The sequence below is a fragment of the Haemaphysalis longicornis genome, unplaced genomic scaffold (genome assembly GCF_048455015.1).
Source record: "Haemaphysalis longicornis isolate Haplotype H1 unplaced genomic scaffold, Haemaphysalis longicornis Haplotype H1 scaffold_3, whole genome shotgun sequence".
Lineage (NCBI taxonomy): Eukaryota > Metazoa > Arthropoda > Arachnida > Ixodida > Ixodidae > Haemaphysalis > Haemaphysalis longicornis.
The window spans coordinates 221,330,425-221,349,596 of record NW_027526335.1 but is presented as its reverse complement, the minus strand read 5'-3'; the positions used below and the strand labels follow the sequence as shown (position 1 = coordinate 221,349,596).

At 51.3% G+C, this 19,172-nt stretch overlaps 1 protein-coding gene across 1 annotated transcript in view; it reads right to left on the bottom strand.

Annotated features, from left to right (window-relative positions):
• The window catches only part of Arr (low-density lipoprotein receptor-related protein 6), a 105,131-nt gene that overhangs the window by 61,641 nt on the left and 24,318 nt on the right, over window positions 1–19,172 (bottom strand). Inside the window, exons 7-10 of the mRNA XM_077705076.1 lie at window positions 16,725–16,975; window positions 12,153–12,595; window positions 5,227–5,562; window positions 4,548–4,851 (exon numbers count right to left, since the gene is read on the bottom strand). Coding sequence (XP_077561202.1) covers window positions 4,548–4,851; window positions 5,227–5,562; window positions 12,153–12,595; window positions 16,725–16,975 — 1,334 coding nt within the window. The remainder of the gene's footprint in view (window positions 1–4,547; window positions 4,852–5,226; window positions 5,563–12,152; window positions 12,596–16,724; window positions 16,976–19,172) is intronic.

Below are 19,172 nucleotides of genomic sequence, written 5' to 3'. Positions count from 1 at the left end.
CGCTTGTGCTCGAGGGTCTCAACGACTGCTGCTTCGCACTCTGTTTCTTCTCTTTTTTCCCCCATGTTCTGTGGAACTTTTGCGCTGTCAATGCACTACAAGGCTTGGATGAGGATATACAGTTAAGGGGACACACGGGTCGAAAAATCGCCACTTTTTTGAAATATGTTGTTTTTTTTTGTTTTCACTTGCATTATCATCTTTGACTATCCCTCCTTCATGAAAAAAAAATGAAAACGAAATACGAACGAGAACTTAGTGAAAATCGTGTCTGAATGACTCGCGGTGAGCCTACAAATCACGCAATCAAGCCGAATTTCGGGCGTCTTGGAGAGTTTTTGCTGCACGGCAGCACGGCTGGCCGCCATTTCAGTCACTTGAGAGAGGTAGACAAAGCCTTCTTCTCTCAATCAAACCGCTCGCCAGCTTCGTATCTCCGCGTAAAAAATAAAAAAATAATATTTCTTCCCGCTTGTTTTGGGAGCTCCCACTGGGTATTTAAATCACGTGATGCGAAATCGGGACCGCCATTGGCTCTCGCCGCTTGTGAGCCGCCATCGCCCGTGTAGTTCCGTTCGCTACTTCGCGCTATCTTTTCTATCGTGTGTTGTTAATCATGAACGGTGAGAAGCATGACTTTCATCGCCGCAAGTCCCGGACCTCACACCCGTACAAGGGAAAGCGGAAGCAGTGCGGCATTGCGACGATTACGGCCCATGCCGGCACGACCGGCACGGCAAGGCCTAACGGCGACCCGCCTTCAAGCGTTGCGAGCGCGACTCAACCAGGCGAGGCTGGTTTTATCAGCGACACTATCAGCTTTGTAAGCGCATCGGAGAAGAAGTTTCAGCCTTCCAAGGCGGGGAGACAGTCGGCAACGAAAGTGGTGCAAGCGCAGTTATCTCCGAAGTCGACGGTCTGAGTGACCTTGTGAGCGGCGCCGTGTGCGCGATGTGCGGGAAGTACGAACTCATCGTAGTTGAGGTCGCAAACAAGCGGAAGGGCCTCGCATTGGTATTGGAACTCAATTGCAAAAACGTGGAGTGCCCTGCAGGAGTGGTTTCTTCTATCTACTCGTCGCAGCGCGCTGCCGCCATCGGCCGCGGAGGCCGCAACTCTGCAGGGGAAGTCCCCGTGATAGTTTCGCCATCAATGAAAGAAAGCGGTACTCGCTGCACACGCGGTTGGCATCGGACACGATCAGCTGTGCAGGTTTTGTGCTATTCTTGGTCTACCAAAACCACTGCACCAAAAGACGTTCCACAACATTGCCAAGAAAGTTCATGCCGCGGCCACAGAAGTCGTCTCTGACAACCATGCTGAAGCAAGGCAAGTAACTGTGTTGTAAACTGGTCAGACTGACGTCAGTGTGATGTTTGATTGTACTTGGCAAAAAACGAGGACACAAAAACCAGAACTGTGTTGGCACTGCCATTTCTCTCGACACTGGTCTCTGCCTGGGTTTTGAGGTGCTGTCAAACTACTGTCAAGATTGCAGCCACCTCCAAAAGCTTGATTAGCAAGAGGAGGAAGTGTGGCAAGCCTTTCATGCCCCTGTGTGTGAAAAAAATGTCGACTAGTCATCCATGGAGACAGAAGCAGCACTGCGCATCTGGCACAGGACGGTATTGTACAACCTGCAGTTCACTGTAGTGGAGACTGCCACTGCTCTCACTGTGTTGTGGTTCAACAGGGGCCACACTAGCTTTGAGCAAGTTCTCCAAGAACTGGGAATCTTCCCTTCAGAAGAACTGGTTAGACTAAGCAGTGCAAGTGACCAGCGGAGGATCAGGCAGATGTCTGCCAGGCTAACTGCTGCGGCTAGGTCCCATCGCCACAGCCTGGTGAAACGGGCCTATACCGAGGACTCCACCCGCAAGAACCGTGACGGTACAACTTATGCAGCAGGAGCGTTCTAGTTTTAGTACCTCAATGTGGACATTTCAGACTATATCCCCACCAAGTTTCATGTTGTTTGAGCAAGAATTTCTGAATCTGCCAAAGAAATAAACTTTCAATTGCGTTTTTCTCAGTTTGTTGTTTTTGTCCGTTTTCTGAGTTTGTGCACACTTATTTTCCCACTTAAAGTCGTTGTATCACGATGAAATTTTGCACAGATGTTCATTATAACACGTAGAGTGCACAAATCTTGTTCATTATGCAATTTGTGTCCTTAGATATTTCTGACGGTCATAAAACAAAAATATACAGAACAAGAAAAGGCACACTACCAGTCATTTTTTTTTCGTGGTGAGGAAAATGATGATGAGGCTTTTTCAGGTAGATTTGTGCACTCTGCAGTTCATAAGGAACCACCTAGGCTATTTTAAAAGTTTCAGAAAAAAGTTTTGCTATAAAAAAAAGTGTGCACAAAAAAGCCATTTTTCTGCAAGTAATGCTGCGTAACATTTTATCCGGAGCAGCTATTCGAAATCTGATTGCATGTATGACCAGAGGAGCTCAATCTCTACAAAATGTGAAAATTTCAGCCTCCTAACTTCATTATTAAAAAAAAAGTTGTTTCGAGGAGCATGTCCCCTTAAACATGGATGTAACATATTCCTGGATTTAACTAAGTTTTTCAATTCCTCATTGAAGCCCATGCGTCTGCGACCTGTATGTAACAAAACGTCGCGGCGGTTAACTAAGAAAATCGGCCGGAGAAATGGAATAGTTTAGCGAATAATAGCACTACTGCAAGGAGCCAGCAGCAATGAAAACATCTGTAATCGCCTTAACACGAAGTTCATCGTGATGATGATGACGCTGGTGATGAACGGAGGGGATAGTAGTAGTCACTTCTGGTTCTGCTTGTGTAGCGCGACACCACACCAGCTAGCAAGAGCAACTACCCTTCGCAATTTTTTTTCAGTTCCAGTTCCAATTCGGTTTCAGTTCCAGACTTGTTGAGGTGCCAGGCCGTCCTGTCTCCACCTCTATCTGCGGTATCAATTCATCCGTGATGAATGCTGCTACTAGAAACTGAACAGTTCTGTCTTTTCAAGAAAAGCGCACAATTTTGAATGCCCTCCCCGCTGGCCAGGAAGAAGCCTGTTGCCACCCGGTATAGCATCCCAGCTTGCAACCTCTCAACAATCTTGAGTGCGGTAAATAGCATCAAGTTCGCAAAAAGGCACCTTTTCAGCATAAGTTTCACTCTTGTAACGCGTTAACGCACCAAAGTGTCAAAAGGCAAAAGTGATAGTTCTTAAGTTGCGTTTGTTAATGCGGGCGTCACTTAGGTGACCTTGCTTCTTTAAAAAAAGCGCCGTGTAGCGCCTACACTCGTGTGAAAGCCGGAGGTGCAACTCGCGCAGTTTTTTGCACTGAAATAAATCCGCATTTACCTTCACTGAACTCTCACATTTTGGCTTCGTTTCTGCTTCATTCCCATGAGCCTTAACTGGAAATCTGCATGTAACAAAAACCTGGATGTAACGGAAAACTGCAAACTTTTGTCACATTTTTATCAATGTAAAACCAGTTCAATTATGGTTTGGGTTCAGAGAAATTTAAATCGTTTCAGTGCAGTTCTGATTCGTCTAAATCACAACCTGAACCGGTTCGCGAACCAGGTCAAGGTTGTGAACGGGTTCGTGAACTGGTTTGGAGAGTTAAATTATTGGCGAACTACGAAAACCATAAAAAATAAACACAATTCTGGCGCATTCAAAACACTGCTTTTTTCTGCAAAAGTTGTGAAATTTTGAATGCAACGGTATGCAATTAGGCCAGGTAATAAGGAGAAAAGCTGCTTTTCCGACCAGCCTTTATCTCATCCTTGGGACTAAAGCAAGCACCACAGGTCATGCTGTCGGTGGGATATACTCTCTCCCACTTGCTCTGCCTGCTGAAGTGAGGCCTGTGCACAGGAGTGGCAGAGGGCGTGTTTTCACATTTCTACGCTGGTGATGCACCTACTCGTCAGTTGCAGGATGAGAAAAGCAGTAAATGCCACCGAGGAATTCGGCTGTTTGGCAGCCACTCCCCTGGCGCGGACGAAGTGCACCCTGCCCCCGTGCCCGGCCTGGTTGCAAGCCGGGGGCAATGAGGGCACCACTCGGACCAGCAGTCATTAGCACTGCAGCACTCGTGGTGGATGCCACTGCACAAATGAGCTCATCCTGTTCTGCAAACCAGTTCCCACAGCACACTGGGCACTGCCAACTATCCACCCCCATCTGAGAGACACGACTCGCTTGAAAAGGAGAAGTCCCCTCTGACAGGTGTTCTTTCACGCAAGCGGACAGTCTGACAGGTGCAGAGCGTCGTCCCACTGAGGCCCTCGTTTTGTCTCCGGTCCCTCCTCACAGCCCAGGAAAGGGCTGGTGGCTAAACGCTCGCACGACCAGCACGCCTTGCCGTTGTCACTGGCCATCCCTTCGCAGAGACGCCACACACGGGCAAAAGCCGGTGCACCACACGACGCCCACTGAGAGAGGTCTTCAAAAGGAGAGGTCGCGATTAGCCCTTGGCCCGGGAGGGGGCAGAGCAAGAAGAAAACAGTGCTGGCAGCGAGAGAAGCAACGGCGAGAGATGTGGCTCACCGGCCTGGCGGGCGTTGTGGAAGACGAGCAGGTCGTCGATGTACTTGAGCGGCGCGAGCAGGCGGCTGCGGTTGGCGCCCGTGCTCTTGAGGGCCTGCTCGATGCTGTGGCCCTCCAGGTCGGTCCAGTAGAGGAACTCCTGGTACTGGGCCAGGCCGAAGGGCCGCTGGCCCGCCCGCGGCCCCACCACCACCCGCCGCCGCTCCCCCGACAGGTCGCTCGACTCGATCGTGTTGGCGTCCAGGTCGGTCCAGTACAGCCGCTGCTCCTCGTGGTCCACGCTCAGGCTGTTCACCCGGCCCACCTGCGCGGGCGCTGCTGCTTTGGGCCACGTCTTAGGCACGTGCCTGCCAAACGAGGGCACAGCCCCGATTCCGAGAGGTGGCCGAAGTAAACGTCCCTCCTGACAGGCCAATCTCGCTCACAAGTGAGCGCTGCAGAACTTGACGACATGTCATTTACAGCTTTGTTTCGAAGCACCTGGAAAATGGTAACTACCTTATGCAAGCTCAACATAATAACTCTGGCACCCGTCTTTCATGCCTGCACCGACTACAAGAATTCAGTCACAGCCTGGTATGGAGCTCTGATGTTGGCACACAAGCCAGTGGCATATTTCGGGATTTTAAAGCACACGAACCTGTTCCGCACAAGCTGCCTCGTCTCAACTAAGGATCACCTGCGTGAGGAGGCGCGTCCGCTGGCTCCCGTCGAGGGCGGCCCGCTCGACGCGGCGCCCGCCGGCCCCGGCCCCCCGGGAGGGGCCCCAGTCGGCCCAGAACATCCAGCGCTGGCTGGGCTCCAGGGCCAGGGCGCGGGGCTCGTCCAGGCCGCGCCACAGCAGCACCCGGCGGTGGGCCCCGTCCAGCCGGGCCACCTCGATGCGCCGGCGGCCCGGGTCGGCCCAGTACAGGTTGCGCGCCACCCAGTCCACCGCCAGGCTCTCGGGCAGCTCCAGCCCAAACTCCACCAGGGGCTCCGCCCCGCTGCCGTTCAGGAAGGCCCGGCTGATGCGCTGCGTGGCAGGAACAGGGGCTGGGGAGCAGGCCTGGCAGCAGCAGGCTGGCAGCTATTTATCTGCTTACATTAGCACTAGAAGCTACGAACACAGTTAGACTGTACGCACAAATTTGCAACACCTACCTTCAGCTTTCCTATAGGCAGAGATCAAACAACAGGCCTCGCTTCGTGTTCAGTAGGCAGCAGCGTTAAGCAAACGCCGGGCTAAAACAAGGCATTTGTTTGCATTTTTTCTAAGAGTGGTTTCAGTGCACGTCAAGCAGAACAAAGCTCTGCCTCGGCCCGTTACGGTGTTGCGAGAGTCCATGAACGCACCCGCAACGAAAGCGTGCTCCAAGATGTAACAATGCTGGACCATCCTCCAAAGCTCACCCAAAGGTCCACGGGAGTAATCACCTACAAAGGTGATTACCTACAAAGGCGGTTACCTACAAAGGCGGACTGAATCGACAAGTGAGGGCAAAGCATCCAGACACTGCTGGTCGTGCAGCCACGCTTCTCAAAAGTAATCGACTAAACTCAAGTTCACTGGCAATAAACTGCAACCTCTCATGCGAATATTGTTCTGCTTTCTATCTGTTTGTCATGTGACACAAGAGTACTTCCCTCACTTGTGGTCATTTTCAATTGATTGTGGCAGAGTGGCCGGCACCGGCGTAAAACCGTGAAAATGTGAAACAAATAGATGCAAAGCGAAGGCAGAGAAAGCGCGCCATGCCTGTGGCCTTACAGCTAAGCAAAAGCCAACGTCCATGGCCGTTCATGCATCCTTGGTGAAAGAGAAAATCAGGCGTGGGGCGCCATGGTAGTCGTATCTAGTGGGAGAATACGGGCTCTGCATCACAGGATGGCCCTGATAAATGAGTTTGGTGCAATAGGGGCGCTTCAGAGCAGGATGGCGCAGGTAGACGGGTTGACAATGCCGCAGATGGCGCAGCTGTTCCGCCCGTCTCCGCCACCCACTAAAAATTCCAATTTGCTGCAGGCTCAAAAGTTGTTTCAGGAGCCAACTAGAGCCGCTACAAAGCCTTGTCTAGCCGGTCACATGAGTCGCTCGCCCTTTTGAACGGTTCTTTGTGTTGTGGGCGGCGCGGATGAGGCGTCGGTGACCGCTCCTGACCTACCCTAACAATGCCTCCACAAGCTCGGCACCAAGGAGGTTTGAAAAAAACTTCTGCAGAGGAAGTGGCGCCATATTGCTCCAGGCAGAAAACGTGAAAGCGGCCACTTATGGCGTTTGTGGTGGTTCTCCACTCCTCGTGTGTTAAAGGAGCCATGAAGAGAAAATGCAAGTTGGTTTTATTCGAAAGATGTCGTGTTTTATAGTGCCCCCAGCGCTTGTCCAGATACAAACGATGCTATATTCACTGAGAAATTAAACACTTTAGGTTAAAATTTTGATTTTCCCGCTAAATCGTTTGTTTTCGGGGTCTGCAATGACATCACAGGAACCGACCGCTCTGCAGCCTAGAATACCTTCATTCACTATTCCGCCGTACAGGGTAGAGACACGTATACGCTGGCGCCGCCATTTTGGGTCGCTCGCTCACCACCGAAGCAAGTCATTGTATCAAAACCGCGCTAAAATTATCGCCGCAACGTGGTTCACTGAAGAAGTTTGAATCATATTGTCTGTTTCGCGTTGCTAGGTCTCGTGGGAAACGAAAGAACAACGCGTTGCGCACGTTGGCCCAATTGCGGCGGCACGGGACCGTTCAAAGGTTGCCTCCACCCTGTACAGCGGTGTTGGTTTGTTCCCGCGTTTCTTTACGTTACCCGAACCTAGATGGCGCCACCATACCGTGGCAAGCGTTTGGTTTGTTTTTGCCCGTATTTAAACCTGGCTTGTTTTTGTTCTGGGAGAAAATATTCGTTCCCTGAAACAGTGCTCGCTCGACAAATGTGGTCACGTAAGACACCGTTGCTTGCATCAATCGGCCAGTGTCGTTTGAGACAACCCCAAGCCCCGTAGTGCTGTGCAGCTAAACCAAGCATGCTGTGCGCAGTACGAACAGCAGTACGCATCAGTACTTCTATGTTTACATGTGCTTTCGTAACTTCCACGGTTTGTCCCACCATTCTTATTTCTTTGTAAAGAATGTGCCCTAAATTTAAGCGCAAATCGCTCGTTCGGCTAGTTTGTAAGCTCTACCTAATTGGCATCTGCTTGTGCCGGCCTCCGCCAATCGCAGAGCTGGCTCGAATGACATCATAGGTTTTGTTGCGGGAAATGGGTGGGTCGCATGGCCATTCCCTTTTTTCCTAATTATGTAGCTTATTTGACCGAAGTTTACGTTAAAAGTGGTGTCAGTATGATTCTAACGAGGCAATATTTTGAATGAACCAAACTTGTGTTTTCTTTTCATGGCTCCTTTAAAACGCTTCTGAATGCCTTCCGCTGCCCGAATCCTGCGACACAGAAGCCTAGAATCATTTTTGATGAATAAGTACCATATTTACTCGCGTAATAAACCCACTCGTGTAATGAACCCTCCCCTCACTTTTCTTGTTGAGAAGTTATTTTTTTGTCACTTTGAATAAAAAATTCAGCGGAAATACCGTATAATGCGGAATATAGGTCGACCCCCTTACCTTGTAGCCGAAAAATGCAAAAAAAAAATAATTAGGTACCAACCATTGTTTTATTGAGACTATAACTTGTTTCGTCTCAGATTACTCATTTAAAACTGTCTGAAGTATCGTCGGACGACTGCCTCTGGCTCGCTGTCGCCCACACAGCAGGTCGTCCTCGGTGCAGTCCAGGGAATTGCTTATGCAGCACTTCTTCAACACTCGCAAGACCATGTCATCGTGAAGCGAGCGCAAAGCATGGGACACTCGTGTGCAGACCGTAGCGACAGCCAGTCTGTGCAGGCGGTCAGCAAACATCTTGGGGTATCCATTCGTAGAGACATCGCACGACGCTAGCGGACACAATTTGCCCTTTTGTACAGCAGCACAGGTGCACAGAACAGCGCCCATGAAACGAGGCCCTCCGAGCGTTGCATACCGAGAGCTGCCCCTTCAGCTAACGCCGCTAGCAACAATTCTTTTGGCGATACCGAACTGGCGCAAGGCGGACACGTCGGTGGCCTTGTAAAACCCCCAACTTTTCTTTTTAAATGCTGCTGTGAACTGGCACCAAGTGCCCAAACTCATTTTGAGCAAGAATAAAATAGCACGCACACATTCGCCGACAGCGAAAGAAGCAACAAAACAAAGATGGCGTCGCGTCCGATTGATGGTGGTGGCGATGGTGCCTTTGGGGTTTGGATGGGCTCGATGGGCTGCCCGGTCGCCAGATGACAACTGCCAGTGACTGCAATATAGGTCGAGGGGTGACTTTTCGGCAAATTTTTCTGTAAAAAATCTCGACCTATATTCCGCATTATACGGTATGTTTTTATTTCAGCATGGTTGCTGATGCTGTAGGCGATCACAGTAACTTGATATCTTGCTACAGTAAGCGCAGAAATGCTAAAAATGCATCCCAAGAAAAAGAAATCTCAAGCGTAGCCGGAGATGTGAGCACAAATGCTGTGGCTTACAATTGAAAAATTGCGCGCTTGCAGTGTGCCACCTGTTCAATGCAAAATAAACCTTCTTGCGCCATAAAAAATTGCGGCGTGCGAACAAAGCACAAAACATACTCCGCACTCCTCCCCTGCTTTTTGCTGTTTGGGCTGGTATTGCCGGCGTGCGAACAAAGCACTGAACGTACTGCGCACTCCTCGACTCTTGCTGTTACGTGACTTCACCATTACGCTCCGTGGTTTTGTTGTTCAGCTGTGTTCCAACCTTTTTTTGTGCTCCTAGTGCGCGGCGTTCTAAACTACGGTAGTGGAACATGTGTTACACATGGAAATGGCGCAGCTGTGTGGCACTTCAGTGAAGGTTGAAGGGAAGGTTGCCGGTGTCGGAAAAGAAATTTTGGAGTGCCGGCACGGAAGACAGTGCCGACAACAAAAGTAGTGCGGCCGCAGGCGACTTCAGTGAGGAGGGAGGCTCCATGGCGAAGGGGGACGATGGCAAGTTGCGAATAAAGTGGAATTCATTACGTAATTACCTACGTGTTTTTACGAAAATAGTCAGGCTCTGACAGCGCTTCTTTTGCAACTTTATGGTATGAAATTTCAACTTTTAAAAATCTGTCGCAATTTTTTTCCCGCATAACGAACCCTCCCCCCAAATCAATGCGTAATTTTCTGGAAAAAAACTGGATTCATTACGCGAGTAAATGCGGTACGCACGAAACAGCTTTGTGACCTTCAGCCCACTATCTAGCACAGTTGCAACGGGAAACTCTCTCTACGATCTTTTTTTCCTGGCGAAAAAGTGAAATGGGTTTTTCTGCCGGCGTCACAGGTTCCCGAAGGACGGCCGCATGCCCAAGAGTTCTTTTCTCGGAGCATTTTGCAGCTGCCTGCTTTGGCATGGCAGGCGAAACAACGCTGCGGCAAGGGGGTGAATTCCTGCCATTTCTCCGACTTTCCACGCACATATACACCGAAATCTGTGCTGCTGCGGCCATTGGGTGATGATCACGATCGACCACACCCATCAGGGGGACTTTTGGAAGTACCCTTCGCCTGTTGTCGGGGCAGTAGTGGCATATATATATATCAGAAGTTGTGACACTGAAAGTGATTTAGTTTTGTTATCTAATTTCCTTATTTTTGTTTTGCGAAGAGCGTAGATGAAAAAAAAAAAAAAAAAAAGGGCCGAAATGTGGAGGAGACAGAGGGAGGAATGCACCGCTCAGAAAATTTCAGGGACACCGAAACACCCCTCTCTGGCAACGCCCCTGAAGCCTTTAAAAAAACAAAAATTTACTTGCCACTTTATCTGTTCCACAGTGCACCTCACATCGGGAACGTTGCAGGCGAATGAGCACAGTCGCGAATAAATAACCTTAGCTCATATTTTATAGCGCACTGTGCATTCGTACTGGTTAAATACCATATCAAAGAAATAGGGGCAAAATCAACTACACCAACTGTCCTGTTTCAAGCCTCTCAGCGAAAGCTCGCTCATTACGCTGCCAGCGCACACACTGAGCTTGCTTTTGCCTGGAGCAAGAGGGCAGCCAACCTTGCTCGGCGCCAATACAGCACGGCGTTCGAGCGCAAAGTGGTTTTGTTTGCCGAGGACAATAACAACGTCGCTGCCAGACGAGAGTTTGGCGTCTCCGAGAACACGGGTACACATGCAGTGGTGTCGTACCAGGACAGCCAGAGGAAGTCGCAGGACCTCGCTAATGACCTAAACATCCAGTGTGACGAGTTCGAGACATCCAAAAAATGGATCACGAACTTTACAAAGCGGAACGGGCTCAGCCTCGGACACCGCACAGCCGTTTCGCAAAAGAGGACGCGGCGGGGGTTCCTGCTCGGCCAGACGGGCAACGCCGACAAAACGCCGGCCTGGTTCCATGTGCCGAGCAGGAGAACCGTCCCCGGAAAGGGCGAGCGGCAGGCCCGCACAGCCGCTTCACGGTCGTGCTGTGCTGTGCGGCAGACAAGCAGCCACCCTTCGTTGTTTTCAAGCAGGAAACCCTGCTGCCGCCTAAAGTGAACCACGAGGGTTTCGTGCTCGAGTGGTTTCGGCTGGTGTGGTGCAGGCGTCCAGGAGTTCTGCTGAAGCCCCGGAGCACAGTTGCCCGGTGTGCTAACGACGCCTGGCACGGCCTACCTGACGACACGGTACACGGCACCATTGGGAAATGCTCAATTTTGCACCACTTGAGCCAGCCACCTTCGATGATGACACGGACAACGAATAGACCTAGGCTTCGAGCTGCCGCTCTGGAACTCGCGTCACACTTTCTGGTTGTGTCACCAATCGCTTTGTGATATATTTTCTTTTGTTTCGTTGGCAGTGATGGCCAGGCCTAGGCCAGCAGCGTCCACAGTGGGAATATAAGTCCCGCTGTGCACTGACTGATTTGAGAACTAAGTGATTTTTTTTTTCTCGTTTTGTTTTGTTGTTTTGTGCCCAGGTACATAAAAATCTCGGCGACGTCATATCCGTCACGCCAGAAAAAGTGCCATCAATGCTGCGGCGCCCGGTCTAATGGGAGGTACATGATGCTCTGCCCACTGCACTACGAAGGGAGACGTGAGCAGCCCTAGGACCTTTCCTACGGCGCTGCTGTCTAGGAAAGGAGAAGCGAAGCAGCGTGTCATGACGCTAATGAGTGCCGGCAGTTGGCGCCTCAATGCCAGCGCCTTCGTGTACAGGGGACGCGCTTGAATTGAGGCACCACCCGCTGTTTCTTGTTGCCAGGCTCGCGAACCCTTTGCACATGAAGGAGGTTCCTTTAACGTTCCACTGCTGCTGTGAAGGCCCCTTTCACTTTTGTGTTTTACCGATTCCTAGGAAAGAGGGATCAACCACAATTTCTTTCGGAGTCAACTAATACGCGGCAATATACGGTAACTTCTCATGCAAATTTCAACTTGACTTCTTCAGAAAAAGAGGTTTGTAGCTCCAGAATAACACGAGACCGGAAACGAGACACTGGCTGATTTTCTTTCCGAGCCCCCTTAGTGCGCCAGCAGGCCCCCCGAGGTGCGCTGCAGATACCTTGAGGGCGGTGTCGGCCCAGTAGAGGCGGCCGTCGTCGTAGTCGAGCGCGGCGGCCTCGCGCAGCCCGGCCAGGGGCAGCAGGTCGGTGCGCCGCGAGAGCAGCGACAGGCGGCACACGTCGTCCCGCTGGGCGTACAGCAGGAAGGCCTCCGGGGCCGTGCAGCCGCGCAGGTCCGTGCGCAGCTCCAGCCCCGTCGGGCAGGCGCACACGCGGCCCCGGCCCCCCGGCCGCTGCAGGCACAGGTGCGAGCAGCCCCCGTTGGGCGTGCGGCTGCACTCGTTGCTCCCCACACCCACCCCGGGGGGCGGCCGCACCCGCACCGCCTTCAGCCCCATCAGGTCCGGCAGCTGGTCCAGGATCACCTGCCGGGGGCCGGCCCCCCGCTTGGGCAGCCGCTCGATCGACCGGCCCTGCCAGTCCGTCCAGTACACGTACTCCCCTGGGAGGAGGAAGCCCGGCCGAGTCCCGCAGAGCCGCCATTTCAGGCCCCACCACCGGCCTGCTCCCTTCCCTGCCACACAGGCCCCCTACTCCAACGATGAAAACAAACACCCGTTCGCACTGCTCAACACCTTCTACCACAGTGTTGTTCACAGGGGCCTTAAAGGCCAACGGCACTCAAATTTTCGGCAACGTAAAAACAATGTCATTTAATAGTACACATAAAAAGAGCGCGAAATGAAACATGAACGCAAGCGACGCAAACGGCTCATGACATTGGCGTTTTTGGAACCGAAACTGAATAGAAAAGGAGGCCAGTACCGGCGGCCGGACGTGACGTACGTGATGGAACGGAACGGCCGCACTAGAGCCGGCTGTCGCTCAGAGTCGCTTTCAAATGCACGTGGTAGCGTCGCGTTTCTCACTGTTATTTCCACAGAACAACTCCCACTAATGTTTACTCAGGATAATTGAATTAGGCGCAATTCCGACACCGTGTTGCTATCAATCGAATAGACCGTACAGCAGTTATTTTTCTATCAGAATGCCGTTGTAGCAATCGTTGGCATTGCAAGTAAAAAAGCGGGCCCTGATTTACAAAGCTAGTTGCTCGTACGATATCAAAAAGCAGCTTTGGTTAGCCGGCACCTCGGCTGCCACACCGCTCTCTTGGAAGGGACTAAACCGCTGGCGGGCAAAGATCAATCACAATTTTTACTGTACATCCCGTGCAAATCAGCCCCATAGGTGTGCGCACGAGGGGAGGGGGGGGCGCCCCTTCTCTTCTTCCCCAACTATCTTAGGAGGGGCGCCAAATTTGCCCTGTACCTTGCCGATGTTACACATGAAAGTAAAAACTTCTGCTCAGAAATATTTTGTAAGTGTTGTAATTCCATCGCATCGAAATCGCCCCCTCTAATCGAGAGCCCTGCACACGCCTATGATCAGCCCAGTATTTTTTGCCTTGTTGCACATCGAGAATTGAATTATAAAATGTTCTAAAACTGTAAGCCAGCTTCCACAGCTACATGATGTACTAAAACGGAAAAAATTACTTATCTACCGCTGTTTTCTACTTTCACCACACTCATGCACTGTTGAAAACATTTTACTTTCAAGTAAACTATCTAGCGCACTACAAAAGGAAATAGTTCATTTCGGAATTGAAAAAAAATCAAGTTTATTGTTTATGAGAGGAGCAATTTTGTTAGCTTTCGCACTTCGCGAAGACAACGGCCGATATTTGTGCGGATGTATTTGTTAGCACGAGCAAGGCTGATTTTGGTTCACTTAGCGAGTGGGGGAAAAGTTGCACAAATGTTTATACTTACATGTACAACAACTCTAGTTAGGTAGAAAAACTTTGGACAGGTCGAACGAATGGAGGTGGCATTGGACCAGCCAAAATATTGCAAATATTGGACGCAGAAGTGAAAGTAGCCACGAATTTATAAAAGATCCTTTTCTTCTGTGATATATGCACTAGGAATGACAAATGTAAGGCAAGTGTGCGTGTCACCCTACTTTGTTTTAGTAGAAATAATATTTCCAAGTAAAGAAAGTTTTGCTAGCTCCAGAACGTTTGCAAGGGCACGTATAGTTTGCAGCCTTCTAATCTCTTTTGTTGCACTGAAAAAAAAAAAAAAAAGAAAAGGCGGATATTGCTACCTATGCGGTTAGTTCGAAACATGTGATGGCGACGGCGGCACAGCGCGGTGGTGTAGCAGAGAAACTTCAGGCGATGCGCCATGCGAGTCGGCGGAGAAGCAGGTTCCCCAACCTCTGCCACAGGCCACCCTGGCCTTGTTTCGGTGACTTTCCGCCAGGTGCAAACGTTGCCTGCACGGAGCTACTTTGAACGACGGTACCTCGAGTGTCATGTGCTTACGAAGCTTAGGATGTCGCCCAGGTGAGTTTAAGAGCTTATACTGCTTATTTTGATCAAATTTGGACAAAGAAAAATGTGAGTGCAGTTCCCTCAAGGCTGAAGGAAATTTTGTTTTAAATGAACATAGCTCTCTCGGCTTTTGTTCGATAAGCAACGATGCGTTATTGGCTGAGAAATGAGCAATTAAAGCTGGCCCACTTCCTTTTCGTTTTTTTCGTGACGTAGCCATGGCGTCACAAAATAGGAGCAAAACCCCGGTGCGCTCTAGAGCTGGCATCGGTAGCTTTTACGTCTCCAAGCCATTGCCGACTACGTCTCTCGAGCCAAGGAGGCTGGCTTGGACGTTTCTCATTTTTCACCTACGGCATGAGAATTGCGTTTCGATGCTCGGGTGGCCAGTGTGCGCATACCCCATCGAGCCGACTTTGAGCATGCAGTGCTGCGGCGAGGCAACAAGCATTGTTTCGAATATCACGCACGTCACGCGAAAGCACGTGGAATCGTGTGCATTTTATGTCACTGCAATGTGTGCCTAACCAATATGTATAGCACAGAAAAAATGTTTTGTTAGACACCTCAAAATTGGCCAATTTCCCGTGGTAACGAAAGAGTTAACAAAGTTTTTCAATTCCCCATTGCCAGCCCCATTGAAACCCATGTGTTTGCGACATCTACGTAACGAAGGCATTGCGACGGTTCACCTTGATGCAACGAATTCGCTATGCTGATGAGGCATTGTTTTTTGCGCTTTTTCTGAAAAATCGGACGTAGAAATGAACTAATTTAGCGAACTTCACCCATAGCGCAAACTACCGTGCATTTCCAGTAACAGCGGTGGTGATTAGGCCTGCCTGTTGACGTCTAGTCGCGAGTCTCCACTGCTATATGTGGTGTCGGTCCGCCGGTGATGATTTCTGCTACAAGGAAAGTTTCGCCCTTTCAAGACAAGCTCACAACGGTAATGCCGTCTCTGCAGGTGAGAAGGAAGGACATCGCTGCCCCGGTATACGGTGTATCAGCTAGCACCCTCTCAAATATTTTGAGTATGGAAAAATGCATCAAGTTGGCGAAAAGGCGCCCTTTCAACATAAGTTCGGACCTGGAAATGGGTTACACGGATCCTGCAACACTTACCATCGACTACTCAGAATCTGTTTTAAGGTAAAGTCTATTGTCCCAAAAATCTCCTCCCGTAAGAATTACGAAAACCCGTTCGCTATCCCCGAAACTACGCGCGATGAGAAATCGCGCACAATCGTTCCCTCTCAACTCGACCGCAGACAACGCGACGAAAGCTGCGCGCTCTCTGCCGGAGTGAGGGGCGGCTCACGGCGTCTTCTCCGGCGGCCTTCGATATGACAGGCCGGGGAGTTTTCCCTTTTTCTCCGAAACGTGGAGGGATCTATTTCTGGTCTGGTGCCACAAAAAAGCAGGCATGGGTGCCTGCTCGCAAGCGCGTGCTCGGGCTGGTAGGGCGTTTTTCAAGCAATAAACGTTTGCTGTCGAGTGGTCTGGTTGAAAGGGAAATAATGAGCTCACCACTCAAACTCCACGCGCACTCAAAACACAAAAGAAACGGCAAGACTGTGCCTACAGGTGCAGGCATAGAAGAGGTTCGTACACAGCGTCGACGATGGCGGATCGTCACAGGAAATGCGAGAAATTAGCCGCGAAGTTGACCAGTGACAGCCGATTGGACAGCCATGGCCCGATTGACGTCGCAGAGGCCATACCAGGGGTGCATAATGAGGAGAACGGAAGAGAGTGCGGTTGGTTTTTTCGCGTGTTTCACAGCGATTCGCGCGCTCACCGCTTCACGTGCACGTGTAATATTTGGCTCAGGTATTCCTGGCAGCGTAATCTAAATGTTGCGCAGATTTTCTTGCACTGCTCAACGAGTGTTGCAGGGCCCCTCCCTTTAGGCACCAAAAAGCGTCAAAAGGCACAAGGGATACTTAAGTTATGTTCGTGTATGCGGGGGTAAGTAAGCGTGCTTCTTTGGAGTGCCGTGTAGTGACTGAACAGCAGCTGGCGCAAATCACGCAGTTTTTCACTGTGAATTAAGTCCTTAAAAGTGAGTTCACCATCATTTTTGTCTCGTTTGTGTCTCGTAACCTACATGCAACGAAAACCTGGACAAAATGAAAAATTGCAAATTTTCGTCAACTTCGTCACGTCCAGGTTATGCCCATTTTATCCCCCCGCCCAGATGCCACCGCTGCACACAACACGGTCCTACCGAGCAAGGTGAATCCGAAGACGTGGGGCAGCTGGTCGTCGAGGAGGACGCGCCGGTCCGAGCCGTCGAGGCGGGCGCTCTCGATGCGGTCGGTGCGGGCGTCGGCCCAGTACAGCCGGCCCTCCTCGGGGTCCAGCGCCAGGCCGTTGGGCCAGCCCAGGTCCTTGGAGACCAGCGCGGCCCGCTCGCTGCCGTCCAGGGCCGCCCGCTCGATCTTGGGCTTCTGGCCCCAGTCCGTCCAGTACATCCACCTGCACGACGCGTGTTGCAGATGTGTATCGCACATAGGCCCTCCCGTGAGCAGGTGCAAGTGTGACCTGGCTAAGGTAACTTCAATGTGTCTGTTGCGCGAGTCACTTGTGTATGATCCCGGGTGTGGTATGTTGTCTGTCTGTTCGCTCCAGTCTGCTTGCCAAGTTTTACGGAGTTGCTGTCTAATGTGTCGCTTGAGGTCTGTGTAAGGTAGTGTTGTTACGAGCTTCTTCTTTTTTTACATTTCAGAAGAATCTGCTCCTGGATGCTCAAAAGAAGAGATAGAGTGGAAGCCCAATGATACGACTCTCAAAGGGCCACGCAAAAGCGTCCTCGTATGACCGGGGTGCGGGTATATGCTGGCCTAGTAGACGGTCTCACGTGACAGGTGCGCTGAGAACATATACTTAGCATTATTTGGGAACCTTTATCTAAAATGCCGAATTTCAAAGAGCCCCATTTTGTGCCCCCCTGCACAGCCTCCGAGCTCTGACGCAGCCCCCGTGCCTGGCGCGCGAGACAAGGCCACCGTGGTCGAGCTAATGGAGGGGGGAAAGCTGCCCAGGCCAAGCGATAGTACCAAGCGGGGAGCAAACCGCCGCTTTGAAAGAGAGCGCCAAGAAAGGAAGAAAGCGGGTGTTGGTCGTGTGTGTTTTCGCGTTCGTTGGTGGCTCACAGTCCGCCAGCCACCTGAACTTTGACCTTCTCGCGGTTGGCGCGCTGGCACATTGCTGCCACGTGGGGCCGTCAAAGGTTAACTCCCTCCCAAGTACCCGCCTGCGTCTGTTCAGCAAGTGGTATGGCTCGCATTCGCGAGTGGCCCTCACACTCGCAAGTGCTCAGCGTGGCTCGCCGCAAGTGCAACTCGCACTCGCGAGTGGTGAGTGAGGCTCGCCGCGAGTGGTAAATGAAGCTCACCGCGAGTGCAACTCGCACTCGCGAGTGGTGAGTGGGGTTCACCGCGAGTGGCTTTCGCACTCGCGAGTGCTGAGCGAGGCTCGCCGCGAGTGGCACTCGCACTTGCGAGTGCTGAGCGTGGCTCGCCGCGAGTGGAACTCGCACTCGCGAGTGGTGAACGGGGCTCACCATGAGTGGCGCTCGCACTCACCAGGCCACAACGACGGTGAGGCTCACTCGCCGACCTATGCGGTCCACACAGCGTAAAAAAAATGCTGTTTAAATTTCGGGAACTCCACCTAAACTCATTACAAAAGAGGAACGAAGGCTAAATTTGTTAAAGTGTACTCAGAGTGAATGTTTCACAGTTGTGGGTTGTTGATGAAACACTGTTTCGGCTGGTCAAGGAAGGAAAGACTTGATTAAGGGGGGACGCGGGTCTTAGAATGGTCAGAAATGGCCAAAATGTCGATTTTGAGAAAATCCAATTTTTGGAATACTATTTGTACCTTCAAGCACCTGCCTTCAAAATATCAACGCTAAATTCCATCGGGAAATACTCTAAAATCATGTTTTGAAACGCCCCCGAATCTGGCAAAAGTTGTTTCAAATTCACACGCGTGCCATGGGCGAAGCAGCCGACCGATCGCCGCCATCTTGGCCTTGTTTTGAAGCTTGTTTCTTTGTGCGCATTTTGCGACATCTCAAAATGGCGTCGCTTGAGTAGAACGACCGCCCTGGTCAGTTTTTTGAAGGCGACTTCTGGGCCGCCGATTGGCTGGAGCGCGCGCGCGCTGTTTGAGTTCGTCGTCTGACGCCTCCCATTGGTCGGCGCGACTGCTATGTCAGTTTTTTTTTTTTTTTTCCCCCGCCATCATGGCGTCAGCTACGCGCGTCTGACGGAGTCTGCTCTTCTGGCGCAGCGCTCGCTTAGGGTAGTTTTGCGAGACATTTTCGCGGTTTCTTGGGATTCTTTCATCGCACACTTTCGTGACTGATGCCAGGAGACGTACGTTTGAAGAGGACGACCCGTCGTGCGTACGGGAAGCAAAAGCGTCGTCCGCCCGTGTAGTGTGACTTCGGGCCACTCGACTCAGACGGATGAAAATTGTTCGCCGCCTCGTATTGCTTCGCCTGTCCGATCGCCTGACCTCGGGAATCCAGACCTGGTCCAAGCACGTCTTGTCGACTTGACAGAAGGTATTACACGGTGGAGGAGATCGCCGCACGTACGGAACACGCAGTCGAGATCAAGCGCGGCATGGAGACCAAATCACCAATGCAGTGGAAATTCGACCT